General features: G+C 37.4%; 3 protein-coding genes across 5 annotated transcripts in view; all 3 read left to right on the top strand.

Moving 5' to 3' along the window:
* Window positions 1–11,078, top strand: part of LOC131807050 (uncharacterized) — a 106,167-nt gene extending 95,089 nt beyond the window's left edge. Inside the window, exons 2-5 of one of the 2 annotated variants that reach the window (XM_059132072.1) lie at window positions 4,994–5,240; window positions 7,947–8,173; window positions 8,240–8,814; window positions 8,879–11,078. In XM_059132072.1, coding sequence (XP_058988055.1) covers window positions 5,046–5,240; window positions 7,947–8,173; window positions 8,240–8,814; window positions 8,879–10,746 — 2,865 coding nt within the window. In that variant the 5' untranslated portion in view covers window positions 4,994–5,045 and the 3' untranslated portion in view covers window positions 10,747–11,078. The remainder of the gene's footprint in view (window positions 1–4,993; window positions 5,241–7,946; window positions 8,174–8,239; window positions 8,815–8,878) is intronic. The other variant, XM_059132071.1, reaches the window with a different exon arrangement.
* Window positions 11,079–14,199: 3,121 nt separating this feature from the next.
* On the top strand, window positions 14,200–16,019 carry LOC101897920 (U4/U6.U5 tri-snRNP-associated protein 2). Of its 2 annotated transcripts, none has more exons than XM_011294999.3 (4): window positions 14,200–14,336; window positions 14,396–14,470; window positions 14,542–15,700; window positions 15,759–16,019. In XM_011294999.3, exons 1-4 carry the CDS (start codon window positions 14,324–14,326, stop codon window positions 16,003–16,005), a joined length of 1,494 nt encoding a protein of 497 aa, XP_011293301.2. In that variant the 5' UTR covers window positions 14,200–14,323; the 3' UTR covers window positions 16,006–16,019. The 2 variants fall into 2 exon arrangements, with proteins under 2 accessions (XP_011293301.2, XP_005185431.3); XM_005185374.4 differs by having other exon boundaries at window positions 14,202–14,336; window positions 14,539–15,700.
* Window positions 16,020–16,353: 334 nt separating this feature from the next.
* LOC131800362 (uncharacterized) lies at window positions 16,354–17,774 on the top strand. The gene is made up of 2 exons (XM_059132087.1): window positions 16,354–16,494; window positions 16,559–17,774. Exons 1-2 carry the CDS (start codon window positions 16,354–16,356, stop codon window positions 16,994–16,996), a joined length of 579 nt encoding a protein of 192 aa, XP_058988070.1. The 3' UTR covers window positions 16,997–17,774.
* Window positions 17,775–18,629: the final 855 nt, after the last annotated feature.

The raw sequence follows: 18,629 nt of genomic DNA, 5'->3' as shown, positions 1-18,629 counted from the left end.
ACTGCTGGACAACGAATGTTTTCTCATCGGAGAAAACCAAATTCGGCAACTCACCACTTTCGGCCAAGCGAAATAACTCAGCTCTTTTGGGTCTATTTTCTTGCTGTTGCGGTGTAAGTCCTTGCACTTTTTGGAATTTCCACAAGCTTTACCCCGAGCTCATTTTTCAATATTTGCTGAATAGAATATTGCGATATAATGAGCTGTCATTGGAATAATTTTAACAGCTGTCGGACGAGTGGCTTAAGTTCAAAATGAGTACGACCAATAATTGCCTATACAGGTCCACGTTTTCGTATAGCCCACATATAACGATACCCCCCTAAATTCGGCATTTTGGTGATTTAAGCGACATTTTTAACCGAAAATGTTTCAAATTTGGCATTTGAAGTTCATAATGGATACTACAGCCTATGACAGAAAATTGCATATGCAGGTCCAATTTCCTATAGAGGTCCACGTGGTCGTATAGCCCCCATACAAGGGTACTTCACCCTATATTCGGTATTTTGATGATTGTAGCGACATTATCCAATTGTTTCAAAGTTCGTATTTAAATGTTCCTAATGGGTACTATCATCTGTGACAGAGAATTGTCTATGCAGGTCCACGTCGTCGGATAGCCCCCATATAAGAATACCTCTCTATATTCGGTATTTTGATTATTTTAGCGACATTATACACCCACTTGTGCCAAATTTCGTATTTAAGATTTTTAGTGGGTACTACAGTCTATGACAGAAAATTGCCTGTGCTGGTCCGCGTCTTCGTATAGCCCCCATATAACGGTACCCCCTCTATATTCGGTATTTTGATGATTTTAGCGACATTATCCACCGGAATTTTTTCAAATTTCGTATTTAATGTTCCTAATGGGTTTTACATTTGATAACAGAAAATTGCTCATACATCGGTCCACGTCGCCGGATAGCCCCCATATAAAAGTACCTCCCTATATTCGGTATTTTGATGATTTTATCAACACTATTCACCGGAATTGTATCCAATTTTGTATTTGAGGTTTGTAATGGGTACTACAGCCTATGGTAGAAAATGGCAAACTTTTTGTGGATTTAATTGGGAGTTGGCAAACTTTTCTAGGAAGTGGAATTAGAATCATAACAACATATGCTCTGCATCTAAAAATTGTCAACATAATCGGCCAATAATTCTGACTTTTTTCTATCATTCAGGCTTATCCAGCCAAAGATAATATAATTAAGAAGAATACATTTTCTAGGCCCCATTAACAAAATACATTTAATAACTATTTTTTTCTCAACTCCATGAAAATATGAATTTACTTTTGTTTTTGGAGGAAGTTTGAATACCGTTCGAATATTACGTTGCGTATCAACGTAATTTTACGTTTTTGAGGCACTCTTATGGCTGGCAATTAATAAAATGTTTTAAAATATTTCGAATGTGTGTGTGTGCAGGTATGTTTAAGCCATGACGGATAAATGAAAAAAAGTTTAAATTTCTTCTTTACAGTTAATTTTAAGTGATCGCATTAAAGCCAACGTTAAATTGGTTGGAAGGGGGTAAAGCTATGAGGTGGGTGGGTGCTTTTAATTCATGAGCATATAAACATTTAAAAGAGTTTCTTAACACCAGCAACAACTATGTCGGTCCCTATTGTTTTTTTAGTCCACGAATATTTTGTTTCTTAGAAAACAACAACACTGGAAGTGCCCCAAAATGTCAGCTGTAGTGTTATGTTTGTGTGTGTGTGTGTGTTAGTATGTGTAAACAGACAAAACAAAGTATGTTACTTGGTTACGTCGTCGGAATTGTGTCAGTGCGCATGTGTAAAATGGTAATTTGGATCTAAACATTTAACCGCAAAAGATTTAACCAAATTGATTGTTACTGCTCCAGCTAAGAGCGACCATGTAGAGTTCACAACCACCTTCGCTACTTGAAATGTGTGTGTGTTTCAAACCACAAAAACAACAGTAACCGGCGATGACGTTAAATGTCTCCACAAAATGTTATCAAAAACGAAATCGCACTTTAAAGTGCACATAAATATATGAATGTTATTTGTTGTTGTTTTCCTGGGTGCAATGTACATTGGGAACTGCGGAAATTATTGGACCCTATAGGATGTTTACATTATAACGAGATTTTTAAAGAATATTTGCCAAAAACCATCCACGTCTATTGCTTGGATGGTATTTGGCAAATATTGACGTGGATTTTTTAAAGAATATTTTTCAAGGACCATCCGAACAATAAATGTGGATTTTTTAAAAAATATTTTTCAAGGACCATCCAAGCAATAAACGTGGATTTTTTAAAGAATATTTTTCAAGGACCATCCAAGCAATAGACGTGGATTTTTTAAAGAATATTTTTCTGGACCATCCGAGCAATAAGCGTGGATTTTTTAAATAATATTTTTCAAGGACCATCCGAGCAATAGACGTGGATTTTTTAAAGAATATATTTTAAGGACCATCCAAGCAATAAACGTGGATTTTTTAAAGAATATTTTTCAAGGACCATCCAAGCAATAGACGTGGATTTTTTAAAGAATATTTTTCAAGGACCATCCAAGCAATAGACGTGGATTTTTTAAAGAATATTTTTCAAGTATTTTTCAAGACTAACCGACCAATAAACGTGGATTTTTTAAAGAATATTTTTCAAGGACCATCCGAGCAATAAACGTGGATATTTTAAAGAATATTTTTCAAGGACCATCCAAGCAATAGACGCGGATTTTTTAAAGAATATTTTTCAAGGACCATCCAAGCAATAGACGCGGATTTTTTAAAGAATATTTTTCAAGTATTTTTCAAGACTAACCGACCAATAAACTTGGATTTTTTAAAGAATATTTTTCAAGGACCATCCAAGCAATAGACGTGGATTTTTTAAAGAATATTTTTCAAGGACCATCCAAGCAATAGACGTGGATTTTTTAAAGAATATTTTTCAAGGACCATCCAAGCAATAGACGTGGATTTTTTAAAGAATATTTTTCAAGGACCATCCAAGCAATAGACGTGGATTTTTTAAAGAATATTTTTCAAGTATTTTTCAAGACTAACCGAACAATAAACGTGGATTTTTTAAAGAATATTTTTTAAGGACCATCCGAGCAATAAACTTGGATTTTTTAAAGAATATTTTTCAAGGACCATCCAAGCAATAGACGCGGATTTTTTAAAGAATATTTTTCAAGGACCATCCGAGCAATAAACTTGGATTTTTTAAAAAATATTTTTCAAGGACCATCCGAGCAATAAACGTGGATTTTTAAAGAATATTTTTCAAGGCCCATTCGAGCAATAAACGTGGATTTTTAAAGAATATTTTTCAAGGACCATCCAATCAATAGACGTGGATTTTTTTTTAAGAATTTTTTTTCAAGGACCATCCGAACAATAAACCTGGATTTTTTTTTTTTTTTTTTTTTTTTTTGAAGAATATTTTTCAAGGACCATCCAAGCAATAGACGTGGATTTTTTTTTTTTTTTAAGATTATTTTTCAAGGACCATCCGAACAAGGACCCTCCGTGGGGTTAATAGAAATATTGAGATGTGCTGAGTTTGAAACGAATCGGATGCTCATTTTTCGTTTTACGAACTTCATGGCTATTCAAAGTTTTGACTCTTTGTGGGGGAGGTACCACAAGGAATGGGCCGATATCTATGATCTTGACAACGTAAATTATATTAGTCAAAATATTGAGATATGTGAAATTTGAGCAGATTCCGATGATTATTTCGCATTTTATTAGAGATATAAGTATTGATAATTTTTACCCTCTGTGGGGGAGTTACCAGAAGGGGTGGTCCGACATATTCCATCTCCAAACTAGTTCTTGTGTTAGTAGAAATATTGCGATGTGCGAAATTTAAAGATAATTGGGCAATTATTTTGCATTTTATAAGTAATTATTCCAAATTTCGACCCTTTGTGGGGGAGGTACTTAATGGTGTGGACCGATGTTGAACATTTGCTTACCTGACCTAGCACTGATGCAAATATTAGGATTTGCAAAGTTAGAACAACATCCGAATATGCTTTGTCTTTCTGAGCAGATTTTTTATTTATTAATAATTTTTTTTTCGACCTTTTGTACCAGAAGGAGTGGACCGATATTGCCAATCTCCGAACTCGATCTAACTTTGATTATAATATTACGATATACCAATTTTGGACCAAATCGGATAACCCAGTTCGACTCCCAATGTCCTTAAATAGATGTGGCCCAAAGAGACCTAGGGTCTTAAACCGTTATTTCGATAAGCCACGTTTTGGCCGTATCAAATGATATATACCTTCTGTAGTCATATGGCTGAGGGTATAAAATGAGTACTCTTCTAAACAAATATTCAAACTATACCAAATTGTTTCCAAATTTCAAACCCACCACTCAACCCTAATAAACCATCAAGAGAATCACTAACCATAGCAACTTCCACACAAATTATAAATTTTGGAATGCATTTCAAGATTTCTATAACACGACGACGACGCTGCAGTTCGGCACTGCACCTCGATTTCCAGTTCAGTTTTGCCAACAGCAATGCCATGGTTTGTGGCACACTTTTAATATCCGATTCGACAATAGACAATAAAATCGAAAGAAAATGAAAAGCTAACAACCAGCTAATCAAATATAGTATATGCACATACATACATACATCCATTGCTATGTGCATGGATAGATATGCGAAACCCTACTTCTGACAACGCTGGCATTTAGTCAGACGTAACAAATTCACGATTTCGATATGTAATATGAGAAAGTTTTGAGAGCACGTTTTCACTATTACAATGCAGCGGAATTTTAAATCATAGCCATGGCGTAGGGCTGGTTTGGTTTGGTTGGGTGCGTTTTATTTGAAATTGATTTTCATCAAGAATTTATGTTGTGACCGGAAGAAGTTTAGGTTTATATTTTGTCTACCATTGATTTTTTTACTTCTCCATACCTACATATATTCATTGCTTCGCTTTTCCGTTTCTTTGCAGCTAAACATTTTGGAAACAACGAAATTTCTCGCTTAACAGAAATCGCAACAAAATGGCGCTTCGATTGCGTCGTGATGTACAGAAGGCCTCATACTATGTCTGGTTTCTGGGAGCAGAAGAAGCCAAAGGCTTACGTGGAAATCGAGTCATAAATTCCGTGCTGCCGTATCTGATAGATAGATCACGGTCACAGGAACCCATTAAAGTGACCCTACAAGTATCACACAAAGGAATTAAAATTATACAGGTATGTACAGGACACACAATTGACAAAAAGTGTATCAGAATAGCACATTTCTATAGAAAGGATATGAAGAGACGCAGGAGGTTAATAACTTCCTGAGCCTGATATATATTGCAACGTGCCAGATTTGGACCATATCGACCACTTCCTCCCTTTATAAGAGATAAGTGATCATTTTTGAAAATGTTGAAATGTGCATCGGCCGAAGTATTTCACTTCATCTAATACTGCAGAACATTTTATACAAATAATTTCTATTGAAAATTTAACCCTTTTCTTTTTTGAGGGAGGAACATGAAGGAATGGGCCGATAAATTCCATATTCACATCAGATGTCTGGTTGAGGGAAATATTTAGATATACCAAGTATTTAGATATATCGGACGCTTTGGTTATTCAAAACGTTGATTCCTTTGTAGGGGAGGTACCGGAAGGTGGGGACCCCTATATCCCATCTTCCCACTCGATCTTATGTAAATAAAAATACAGGAATGTGATGAATTTGGAAAAAATCGGTAGCTCATTTCGCGTTATATGAGAGATATAATTATTAAAAAATTTTGACGCTTAGTAGAGAAGGTACCCGATGGGATGAGCCGATATCTTTCATCTTCACACCAGATCATGAGAAAATGGATATGAAATTTGAAAAGAATCGAACGGTAATTTCACATTTTTTTTGTAATGCAAAATACGGACCCATTTGTGGGGGAGGTACCACAAGTATCGGAGCGCTATATCCCATCTTCTCAATAAATCTTGTCTTAATAAAAATAATGGGCTGTGCTGAATTTCAAAAGAATCTGTTGCTCATTTCACGTTTTATGAGAGATATAAATATTAAAAAATGTTGACGCTTAGTGGGGGAGGTACCAGAAGGGATCGGTCGATATATTCAATATTCACACCAGATCTTTGATTGAGAAAAATATGTAGATATACCAAGTTTGAAAATAATCGCCGATTTTGTTCGCACATTATCAGAGATATAAGTATTGCCTACCGTGCACCTTTGTGGGAGAGGTACCAGTAGGGGTAGGTCGATATCTATCATTTTCACATCAGAACTTGCGTTAGTAAAAATATTGGGATATATGAAATTTGAAGCGATTCTGATGCTTATTTCGCATTTTATGAGAGATGAAAATATTCAAAATTTTGACTCGTTGTGGGAGAGGTACGAAAAGGACTGTACCGATATATCCCATCTTGATAGCAGATCTTATGTTAGTACAAATAATGGGATGTGTGCAATATGAAGAGAACCGGATGCTTATTTCGGATTTTATGATTGTTTTCGTTTTTCAAAACTTTGACCCTTTGTGGGGGAGGTACCACAAGGAATGCTCCGATCTCTACCATCTTTATAGCAGATCTTGTGTTGATGGCAATATTGAGATGAACCAAGCCTGAATGAAATCGGATGTAGATTTCGCGTTTTATGAGCCTCATTGATATTCACAATTCTGATCCATTGCGGGGGAGGTACGAGAAGGACGGGACCAATATATCCCACTTTCACAGCATATCTTATGTTAGTAGAAATAATGGGATGTGTAAAATATGAAGAGAACCGGATACTTATTTCGGATTTTATGACCGTTTTGGTTATTCAAAACTTTGACCCTCTGTGGGGGAGGTACCAGAAGGAATGGTCCGATCTCTACCATCTTTATAGCAGATCTTGTGTTGATGGAAATATTGCGAAGTACCAAGTCTGAATGGAACCGGAAGTTGATTACGCGTTTTATGACCTTCATGAATATTCAAACATTTGACCCTTTGTGGGGGAGGTACCAGAAGAAGTGGGCCGATATATTCCATCTTTACAGCAAATCGTGAGTTAATAAAAATAATGGGATGTATGAAATATGAAGAAAATCGGATGCATATTTCGGATTTTATGACCGTTTTGGTTATTCAAAACTTTGACCCTTTGTGGGGGAGGTACCAGAAGGAATGTTTCGATCTCTACCATCTTTATAACAGATCTTGTGTTGATGGAAATATTGCGATGTACCAAGTCTTAATGGAATCGGATGTTGATTTCGCGTTTTATGAGCCTCATTGATATTCAAAATTGTGACCCATTGTGGGGGAGGTACCAAAAGGAGTGAATCGCTAAATTCCATTTTCACATCAGAACTTGCGGTGATAGAAATATTGAGATGCGTGAAATTTGACGACAATTGGATGCTTATTTAGCCTTTTTGTGAGAGTTAAATTTATTTAAAATGTTGACCCTTTGTGGGGGAGGTACTTGATGGAGTGAGCGGATATTGCCCATTTTCGCACCTGACCTAGCACTGATGCAAATATTAGGATTTGCAAAGTTGGACCAAAATCGGATTATCCTTTCTCATCCGTGCATTAAATTATTTTCTTTAAATATCTTGATATTTTGTGGGGGAGTTACCAGAAGGAGTGGACCGATATTGGCCGTTTCCGAACTCGATCTAAGTTTGACAATAATATTACGATGTACAAAGTTTGGATGTAATCGGATACTCCCTTCGATAGTTATCGTGCGCACCAGCCAGGCAGACAAACGGACGGACAGACATCGCTAGATCGAGATCTCGGGTCTAAACCGATATTTCGATGAGGCACATTTTGGCTGTAGCCATATCCAGTTTATCCAGAGGTGTATTACATTTTTTTTAATAAATTGTTGTCTCTCTCTCTCTCTCTCTCTCTCTCTCCCCTTAGGGCTCTTCTAAACATTTTATACCACACAGTGCCATAACCAGTTCGGTTCAGACAGATGATATAGTCGCCTGCGTTTTATTGCTCTACAACCCCATAACCAAATGTCCATTACATGTGCATGCCTATCGTTGTGATTCGGAAACCACAGCAGAGGCCCTGAATCAACAACTGCAGATTTTAATAAATCGTCCTGAAAATCAAAAACGTTTTGAGGAATTGGAATCAAGGTAAGATACAAGTAGATTTTTCAATAATATTCATCTCACCCCGCATTCTCTCTTTTCAACCCCTAGATTGGGCATAATACCCGGCATGCCGTCGGGCAAAAATTCCAGTCATGACGATTTGTTGAACAGCAAAAAAGAATCATCACTACATCATGCGGCACAACATGCCAGATCGCGGCATGAGGCACCACCAAAACGTCTACTCTCTTCGATGGGCAGCGATACGGGCAATAGTACCCGTGAATCGGAAGGCAGTGATGACATAAATGGCAATTCGCCCATGTCCCGATCGCCGTCAGGCATTAAACCACCGCTGCCTTTGCAACAACAGAACAACGAATTATTTGATTCCTTGGCAGCGGAATTACGTGCCAAACTCAATGGTAATGGCCCACCCTTGCTGTTGCCACCCAGAGACTATGATACGGTGCATAGATCCAAGGGTAATCTGGCAGCCATAGAACTGCGCAGATGCCGTAATTCTCTTATTGTTGGCAGTGATAGACCGGCAGGATCGCCGAATATAACGGCGGGTAGTGGCAGCAATGGTGGTGGAAAACAGGTTTCCTCACGTGGTTCTTCGGGCATCGGCTCTGACTTGGCTCCCAGTCCCGAGCGCCAGGACATAAACAGTTCAAGTGGTAGGTGGCAATGCGTTTATTCCTTCCGTTCATTCTTTTATTGACCTCCTTTTTTTCTTTGCAGATGACGATCACTGGAGCAATGAGGCCGATAATTCAGTCATTGCCCTGAAACCATCACAGATTGCAATGGAACGTTCGGCTCCCATCAGTCAACATCATGTGAATTTGTCACGAAAGAATGCCGTCCATCCCCGGGACGATGGTTATCTAAGAGATTTGCCTGCCAAGCCATACACACCACGCACTGCTGCAGCCACTAAACCCGAAAAGGTGCCCATTGTCGAAAGAGAGGTGAATCGATCAAAAACTCCAGCTTCTAATTCATGGTGCCGGGAGGATGAAATTAAACCCATAATTGTAAGGCCCACAAATTATGATTCGAAAATCAATCGAGTTTTGCAAAGTGAACAACAATTCGCTCTGGAGGATAAAGGTCGCTCGAAGCTGCATGAAGAACGCAAGAGTGCCTATTTGAATCATTTGGAATCGGCTGAGCAACGTTTCAAAAGCAAATCGAGTAAAAATCTAGATGAATACGCCGATGATGCAGACGGTCCCTTACCAGTGGCCCATTCAAGCTATCATCGCAAGGAGAATTTGACCGACAAACAGAAATACATTGAATATTCCAGCAAACCCAAGCCACTGCCCACAAAATCTTATGCCCACGAGGAGGTCCAAAGGTATGGTGGCAAACATCGTTATGTTGATCCTGCTGATTTGCCGTTTGAACAGAACACAAAAGTTTCCGGAAAATATGGCAACTATCATCGAGAATCTAATTCGCCAGAACATTCTGAATTAAGTCATCGTACTGCCGAACGTCCCGGTGCAAGATCCCATGACCGCCGTGATGGCGAAAGGCTGAGACATCGTTCACACGAACGCGAACCCGAACCAGAACATCATTCACGTGGCGAAAGGGAACAGCTGTCTCGCAGCAAAGAACGTAATCCCTATCGTGAACCGGAAAGTATTCCCTACATTGAGAGTATGGAGAAGCTGATGAAATCCACTGCCATGCGGTACAAATCATATGACAACAGTGCCGATATTAATGTACCCAGGTCCAAGGAACCACTACAGAGCAAATTAAGTCAACGCAGCAAGACGCATTCACATCACGATGAGGAACACGATTTTGCCTATAACAATGGCTATAGCCATGGTCATAGATCTGGCGCTGCAGTACGTGGTGAATATGAAAGCTCTTCGAACAAGGATCGCTTCAAAGATGCCAAGGACAAATTCCGCTCCATGGAAAGATCAACAAGGTCATCGGGTTATGAGCTGGCCGATGAAAAAGAACCACAAGAATATAAATCACGACAACGAGGTCCTTCACATACACCCGAACATGCAACACAACGACCCTACGACGACTGGAGCGATGACGAACATTTATATGATAGTCCACCACCAGAATTTAGGTCACGCTCTCGTTCCCGTGATCAGTGGTTAGATCATGGTAGATCGAAACCATCACAACAGGTGTTACCACCGCTCGAGGTGGGTAGTCGTGGTGGACGAAACCGAGATCCATCGTCAAAACGAACGGAATCACGTAATCGTTTAGACAGTGGCGAATATCGGGATGATGTACCGCCACAACGTTATCGTGAAGAACGCATACGCGACCATTCGCGTGAATATCCCAGCAGGCGTGATTATACACCCGAACGAAGTCACCACCAGCATCATCATCATCAACAACAACAGCGCATAGAATCGTCCCATTATCCAGTGCCGGCCAATGGCAAAGTTTCACCACCCGGCAGCGGTTTGGGTATGCCGACATCATCATCATCGGCGCAGCATGGCGGCAAGGGAATATCGAGTATGGCCAAAGGCTATCGTCACAGCTATGCTGAACCGGTATTCTCACGATCAGCAGGTCGTGTGGGCCTGGCCGCGGTTAATCCATATTGAAATAGATTAATGCAAAAACGAGCGTGTAATAGTTAGAGAGTAGAACTTTCGTATATTTTTGTTTTTAATGATGCGTTTTATTTTATTTTCTTTTTTAGTGTAAAACACAAGCAATCGATCACATTTTATGTTTTGTAAATGATTTTCTTTTTTTTAAGTTTTATTTCACTATTTTCTCTAGATATTCTTGTTTTAAATATTTTCTAATTCTTCGGTAGCCTTTAAATGGTTTATTTATAATTTCAAGTTCAAGGTTAAAACTGATCTTTGAATTTTCATATTTCACAGATTTGAGAAAAGAGCAAAAATTATTTCAATTCGCCGAGGTCACTAAATAATTTATTTTTTTATTCGAGAAATTATTAAATCAACGTTGAGTAATCATCATCAAATTATTTATGGATCGCTGACTTTTTTGGCGATTTAAAGTCACTTTCAACAAAGGGTTAATATCTTCTTTCTTTTCCGTTTCTAGGCTTCTTTTTTCGTTACTGTATAAATATATATAATATATTTTTTTATTTAAAAACTTTATTTTTGTCGTTTTGTGGTTGGTTATTACATACGGAATGTGTATTCATATGAAGTGTACTTATAAAACGTATTTTTAGTATTAAACAAAAATTAAAATCATTTTTTTTTATTTGAAGAAATAAACAAATAAATACATACATATATATTATATTCTACAAACAAAAACAAACAAGTGTTTTAATATATCGCTTTGATCAAATGGTAGGTAATTTCCATCCGATACAGTCGACCAACTAATATGAACTGTTTTGTGAGAATAGTTATTTTTTATTCGAAGAGAAAAAAAAATAAGTGTAAATTATTGTTTAAGAATAAACAAAGTGAAATCATTTAACTAATGAAGCATACACCATTGCCAAGAGGAATTTGAAATACATATATGTAGGAAGTTGGATCGGCAAACGAATTTTTGTCGTTATAAATGCTATAGAGCAAATTCCTAGCAGTCTTATATTCAAATTATAAAAATATTCAAAAAATAATATTCCAACCATGGTACAATGAAGAGAAGGTAGGTCAACTTTGAAAAAATTGCAAATATAGAGGTCTACCTGTTTGGCTTGTAATGTCAGAAATAGTATCAAAACAATAACAAAATCAAACAACTTGTTGCATTTATTTTGAATAAATAATTGAAAACCGCGAAAACTGAATGAAAGGTCAACACTTCTTTTCAAAACCAGGTTCTATATATCTCTAAAGGATTATTTCGCTACAAAAACTCTAGATTTTGTCGATGCATACGATGAAATAAACGTTTTGAAAACATACGAATTTGAATGTTTTCTGAACAATTTTTTTTTGTTATTGAAAAGAAAACACATACATAAACAAATAAAGATGACATATTAAGCCAAGAAAATAAAAAAATTTAAATCATATGGTATCATAGCCCTACCTTGATATCATTGTACCATGATTCCAACTAGAAATCAGACAAATCTAGAACAGAAGGTCTTTAAAATGGAATTCTCAATGTCATACCAAACCATACCAAATACAATTCAACAACAACCAATTCAAAAAATTGTTATTATATCCTCAGCCATATGGGTACAGAGGGTATATATCATTTGATACGGCCAAAACGTGCCTCATTGAAATAGCTATGACTCTAGGTCTCTTTAGACCAAATCCGTTTCAGGACATTTGGAGTCGATCTAGCGATGTCCATCCGATTTGATCCAAACTTGGTACATAGTAATATTATTGTCAAACTTAAATCGAGTTCGGAGATGGGCAATATCGGTCCACTTCTTTTGGTACCTCCCCTACAAAATGTCGAAATTTTCAGAAAATATATTTTCTGCACAGAAAGATATAGAATAACCTGATTTTGATCCAACTTTGCAAATCCTAATATTTGCGTCAATGCTATGTCAGGTGCGAAAATGGACAATATCGGTTTACTCCATCAAGTACCTCCCCCACAAAATTTTGAATAATTACTACTCTTATAAAATGTGATGTAAGAGTCCGATTGTCTTTCACACATGCCAATAATATTATTAACTTAAGGTCTGGTGTTAAGATAGAGTATATCGGTCCACTCCTTCTGGTACCTCCCCTACAAAAGGTCGAAATTTTCAAAAATTATATTTTCTGCACAGAAGGAGAAGGAATAATCTGATTTTGCTCCAACTTTGCAAATCCTAATTTTTGCGTCAGTGCTATGTCAGGTGCAAAAATGGACAATATCGGTCCACTCCATCAAGTACCTCCCCCACAAAGGGTCAAAGCTTTGAATAACCAAAACCATCATAAAAACCGAAATCAGCATCCGGCGCTCTTCAAATTACACATATCACAATTTTTTTAATACCCCATGGTCTGGTGTCCATCTTCACATATATCGGTCCACTACATCAAGTACTTCCCCCACAAAGGGTCAAAATTTTGTATAATTATAACTCTTATAACATGTGAAATAATTATCTTCATCCAATTATCTTCATATTTCACACATCCCATTATTTCTATCAACTCAACATCTAATGTGAAGATGGGATATATCGGTTTACTCCTTCTGGTACCTCCCCCACAAAGGGTCAAAATTTTAAATATCCTTGAAGATCATAAAACGCGAAATTAACATCCGATTCCATTCAGACTTGGTACATCGCAATATTTCTATCAATACAAGATCTGATGGTAGAGATCGAACCGGAGATGGGATATATCGGTCTCCCCCATCTGGTACCTCCCGCATAACGAAACAAACTTTTGAATAGCCATGAAGCTCGTAAATCGTGAAATGAGCATCAGAATCCTTTTAAACTCGGCACATCTCAATATTTCTATCAACACATGACCTGGTATGAAGATGGAATGTGTCGGACTACTCCTTCTGGTATCTCCCCCATAGCTGGTCAAATTTTTTAATAATTATATTTCCCATAAAATGTGAAATAAGCATCAGATTCTTTTTAAATTTCATATATCCAAAATTTTTTTGTTACACAAGATGTGGAGATGAGATATATCGGACCTATCCTTCTGATACCTCCCCCACATGTGGACAAAATTTTGAATAACTATATCTATCATAAAAAGCGAAATAAGCATCCGATTACTTTCAAATTTCATATATCCTCCTTCTTGTACCTCTCCAACAAAGTTTCACAATGTGCAATGCATATATCTCTCATAAATTGCAAAATATATCGGCGATTCTTTTCAAACTAGACAAGTCTACATAATTTTGGGATGTACCAGATGTTGTTTTAGTAGAAATATTGTGATGTGCGAAATTTAAAGGGAATCGAATGATTATTTTACGTTTTATAAGAATTATAATAATTCAACATTTTGACCCGTTGTGTGATTTTTTCCCTCTAAAAGAAAGTTATTATTCACCAATTGAATAAAAGCGCCTGACGCTTCAACTCAATTGTGTGCAGAAACGATAACACATCATGACGATAACAATTGATGCATGCCGGCAATTTGTCTCTGTTATCGTTAGTTGTTGCATCTCCAAAGGTTGTGATTGTAAACATACGTTTATTGCTGCAATCTAATTTCAACAAAAATAATAAAAAAAATGTCTGGAAACGGTAAGTTTTTCAATAAAACTAAATGATTTCAGTAAAATAAATGTCTCTACAATCAACAGCAACTGAAGAACCGGCAGAAAAGAAGCCCAAATTAGAGGAATCGAACAAGGAAAATACGGGCAATGAAGACGATGGTAAGTAAACTGAGGTGTTGTTTGGAGCGAAGGGTCTAGAAAATGAAAGTTTCTTTTTTATTCCGTAGAAGAATTGGAAACTCCATCAGCATTTAATCCCAAATATCGTGTCTGTCCCTATCTGGATACCATAAACAGACCACTGCTGGATTTTGATTTCGAAAAATTGTGTTCCATATCACTGACCCGCATTAATGTTTATGCCTGCCTGGTGTGTGGTAAATACTTCCAGGGTCGTGGTACCAATACCCATGCCTATACACATTCAGTGGCGGAGGCCCATCATGTGTTCCTGAATTTACAGACACTGCGTTTCTATTGCCTGCCAGATAACTATGAAATTATTGACTCATCCCTGGATGATATCAAGTTTGTTTTAAATCCCACTTTCTCGCCGGCCGATATAAAGAATTTGGACAAAGCTGATCCCAAGTATTCACGTACCGTTGATGGTACTTTGTATCTACCCGGTGTTGTGGGTTTGAATAACATTAAGGCCAATGACTATTGCAATGTTGTTTTGCATGCCCTCTCGCATGTGGGCCCGTTGCGGGATTATTTCCTTAGGGAACAACATTATGCCAAAATTAAAAGACCTCCCGGTGATTCGATATTCAATTTGGTACAACGTTTTGGCGAGCTAATGCGTAAAATGTGGAATCCTCGTAATTTTAAGGCTCACGTGTCGCCCCATGAAATGTTACAGGCCGTGGTTCTGTGGTCCAACAAGCGATTTCAAATTACTGAACAAGGTGATCCAATTGATTTTCTATCATGGTTTCTGCATACCCTGCATCGGGCCTTAAAGGGCACCAAGAAAGTTGACTCTTCGGTAATTTATAAAACATTTTTGGGTGAAATGAAAATCTATACCCGTAAAATCCCACCCGTCGATTTGGATGATACCCAAAAGTCATTGCTTTTGGCCACCGAGGAGTATCAGGAGAAATGTGAAATAACAAATTTCTTGTATTTGACATGTGATCTACCGCCACCTCCCCTGTTTACCGATGAATTTCGGGAGAATATTATACCCCAAGTGAATCTGTATCAATTGCTGTCGAAATTTAATGGCACAACAGAAAAGGAATATAAAACATATAAGGATAATTTTCTAAAGCGCTTCGAAGTGGCCCACCTACCGCAATTCATCATTTTGTACATAAAACGTTTTACGAAAAATACCTTCTTTTTGGAAAAGAATCCGACCATTGTGAATTTCCCCATCAAGTAAGTCATTTTGTAATATATTAAACGTGGCTTGTATTAGTTTTGTATTCTTTTTCAGAAATGTGGATTTTGGAGATATTCTTTCCATTCAAAATCGCGAAAAAATTGGCAATTGTAAATATAATCTAGTGGCCAACATCGTCCATGACGGCGAGCCAAATAAGGGCACATATCGAGTGCATATGCTGCACAAAGCCAATGGTCAGTGGTATGAAATGCAAGACTTGCATGTAACGGAAATCTTGCCCCAAATGATAACATTAACAGAGTCTTATATCCAGATTTATGAAAGATGTACTGAATAAAAAATTGCCCTTAAAAAATCTTCCTATGTAGTTTGTTGTTAGGACTCATTATCATTTCACAAAACCCGAAGTTTTAAATGTCATTCACAATGCGAAAGAATCTATTTCTTAGTTTCGATTTTTCCCCCTGGAAATGGTGTAATTTCTCTTAAAGTAAAGCTCATGCGCCAGTTCGAGCATTAGGCAAACATATTAAAGCACACACACACGAACATACATGAACACATTCCATACTGGCTTGCTCTAGTTAATTTTCCCTAAATGGAAAACTAAACGAACGCAAAAATATCCTATCTTTTAATTCGCATCAACTTCCAAAACAGTAAAGGTTTAAACGCTTAATCCACTATGGCCGAAGGAACTTACGAATTCGAATGTATGAGGGCTGAATTGCTGGGAATTGAAAAACCTAATCAAGAAGAATTTGAAAAGGCACGAGCAGAACGTTTGCAAAAGGAACAAGAAGAACAATTAGCCGCAGAGGCTCAGGTAAGAAGCATGGAAATACAAAGGAAATAGATTAAAACCGAATCGATGTTAATTCCTTTCACAGGCCCTGGAGGAACAGGATGAAACCATGCAAAGTGCAAACAGCAAACTTGATGAGTTGAACAGCATTTTATCATCAACACAACAGAAAATCTTCCGTTTCAAACAAAGTGCTGCTGGCAGTCTTTCCAATATCTTTGGCCGTTCCGGATCTGTGGACATTGAGGCTTCGTCATCGAACACCTCATCGGCTGGCACCAGTAGACGCAACACCACGGCAAATGCCACAAATTTGAATGAAGCCGCCAAAGTTTTGGACGAAATGAAACACAAAGAAGGTGAACCGGTTATTCCCACAGAAAAGATACGACAGGCCAAATTGGATATTAACAAAAAGATGACTTCACACTTGGATCGTTTGGATGATATGATTAATAAGGCAGATAGTGCTGAGATTGCCATGGCCGAGCAGACCAAGCAAATGCGTAAATTAGCCAAGTAAATGCGATGCGGCAAAGCCTTAAGGGCGACCCATTAAGTCATGGTCAAATTACCTTCATACTTCACACACTTGGCACAAAATCAAAATTTAAATCATTCAAGAAACGTTAATGTTTTCGCCTTCGTTGTCATTGTATGTTCACCGATATTTCGTCACCACTTTTTAGAGCACCATCTACTACAACAACATCCGGGGAAAGTGTGGGGGAAAAGGAGAATGGCAAGCTATTTATGCTGCACAAGGTTCCCCCCTTGCAATAGCAAAGTGTATTTTTAAAGCTTACCATTTGCCTACCAACGACATAAAAGGCCTTCTATGTGCTTCATACTGACCACCAACATCGAATCGAATACCGCCGCCACCTGCCTATATTTATTCCAATGGCATGGGACCGACCATCAGAGTAATTTAGCTATTCGCATGTTAAGTGTTTTGTAGAAAACCGAAAGGAGTAAGGCGCCAATTTAAGCCCATTCCTCAAAACGTTGTGAAGTGTCGCATACATCGAATATGTACTACAAATATTACGCGTTCCATTATCATGTCAATCCATAAAGTGTGTAACAATGTTTCCTCTAACCATTAGCACCCTACCACCACCATGAACTCTCTTCAATTATACGACAATGTTCAATTAATAATGTTCCAGTAAAGACAACAACAACAACAGCAACACCACTACCACCTTTCATCAACACCACCAATAAAAACAAACCAAAGAACAAAAAATACTATATAGTATGGAAATAAAACTCATAATAAATCTCATACAACATTAGCCATGTATGTGCGTTATGGATTCTATTATTTGTGTGTATCCCCACAAGGGGAATGCCAACAAAAAGTACGTAGGGTGGGGTCATATAAAACAGGCCCCGTAATAGAATATGTGCCAATGTGACACACTCTATATGTACATACGTTTGTGTGTCATGTAAATATTAGGCGACTTAAGAGCGCCTTTGGGATGAGATGCATTTGAGGATAATAATGCAATATATATGTGAGTAAATATTATCGTGGATGAAATTTAAACAATATATATTTCTAATAACATAAACAATAGAAATACCACAAGGCTCTGTTGGAATTACTTTTTTTTATCGCATAATGTAGGAAAAAAGTATAGAAGTATGATTTTATTCATAACCTGAGCCTATATTAGGCCTTTCATAAAATACTCGTTTTGTCTCGAATGATCCTAAAGTCCTAAGTAAATAATTCGAATTTCCAAGTAACATCGATTTTGGTTGTTTACCGTAAAAAGAGGAGAAAATACATATAAATGAAAAGCCTAGTTTATTTTTCTCAGTTTCAGAGTTATTAGCTTTAATTAAGAAGAGTTTGTAAAACCATCGCACCGCAATTTTTATCTTGAGCTTTAGGTTTTATCTTAAGCTATTTTCTATAAACAAAAGGTGGAAGTACGGACTACAAAGAAGTTTGTTCTGTCTGCCATAACTCTACACCAGGCATCCTATGAGCTTCCGTAAGTAAGTAAAAACAAGTGAAATAGTATCAATCGGTTTTGCCGACAGATGTATACCACCAGCCTTGAGTTATGATAATTCAAACTGTTGACTCTTTATGGTGCCGAAGCATTTGGCCAATATTGACCAATTCGTATCTGATC

This window comes from Musca domestica, unplaced genomic scaffold (assembly GCF_030504385.1).
Source record: "Musca domestica strain aabys unplaced genomic scaffold, Musca_domestica.polishedcontigs.V.1.1 95, whole genome shotgun sequence".
Classification (NCBI taxonomy): Eukaryota; Metazoa; Arthropoda; class Insecta; order Diptera; family Muscidae; genus Musca; species Musca domestica.
Note: the sequence above shows the minus strand (reverse complement) of the source record. Positions and strands in the feature narration are given on the sequence as shown.

What these genes read in the sequence shown, in the direction of transcription:
- LOC101897920 (XM_005185374.4), top strand. An exon ending in TACGGGCAATGAAGACGATG is followed by an intron (nt 14,471 to 14,538) that starts GTAAGTAAACTG and finishes TTTATTCCGTAG; the next exon opens with AAGAATTGGAAACTCCATCA. An exon ending in ATTGTGAATTTCCCCATCAA is followed by an intron (nt 15,701 to 15,758) that starts GTAAGTCATTTT and finishes ATTCTTTTTCAG; the next exon opens with AAATGTGGATTTTGGAGATA.
- LOC131800362 (XM_059132087.1), top strand. Translation starts at nt 16,354, where the DNA reads ATGGCCGAAGGAACTTACGAATTCGAATGTATGAGGGCTGAATTGCTG. An exon ending in AATTAGCCGCAGAGGCTCAG is followed by an intron (nt 16,495 to 16,558) that starts GTAAGAAGCATG and finishes TTCCTTTCACAG; the next exon opens with GCCCTGGAGGAACAGGATGA.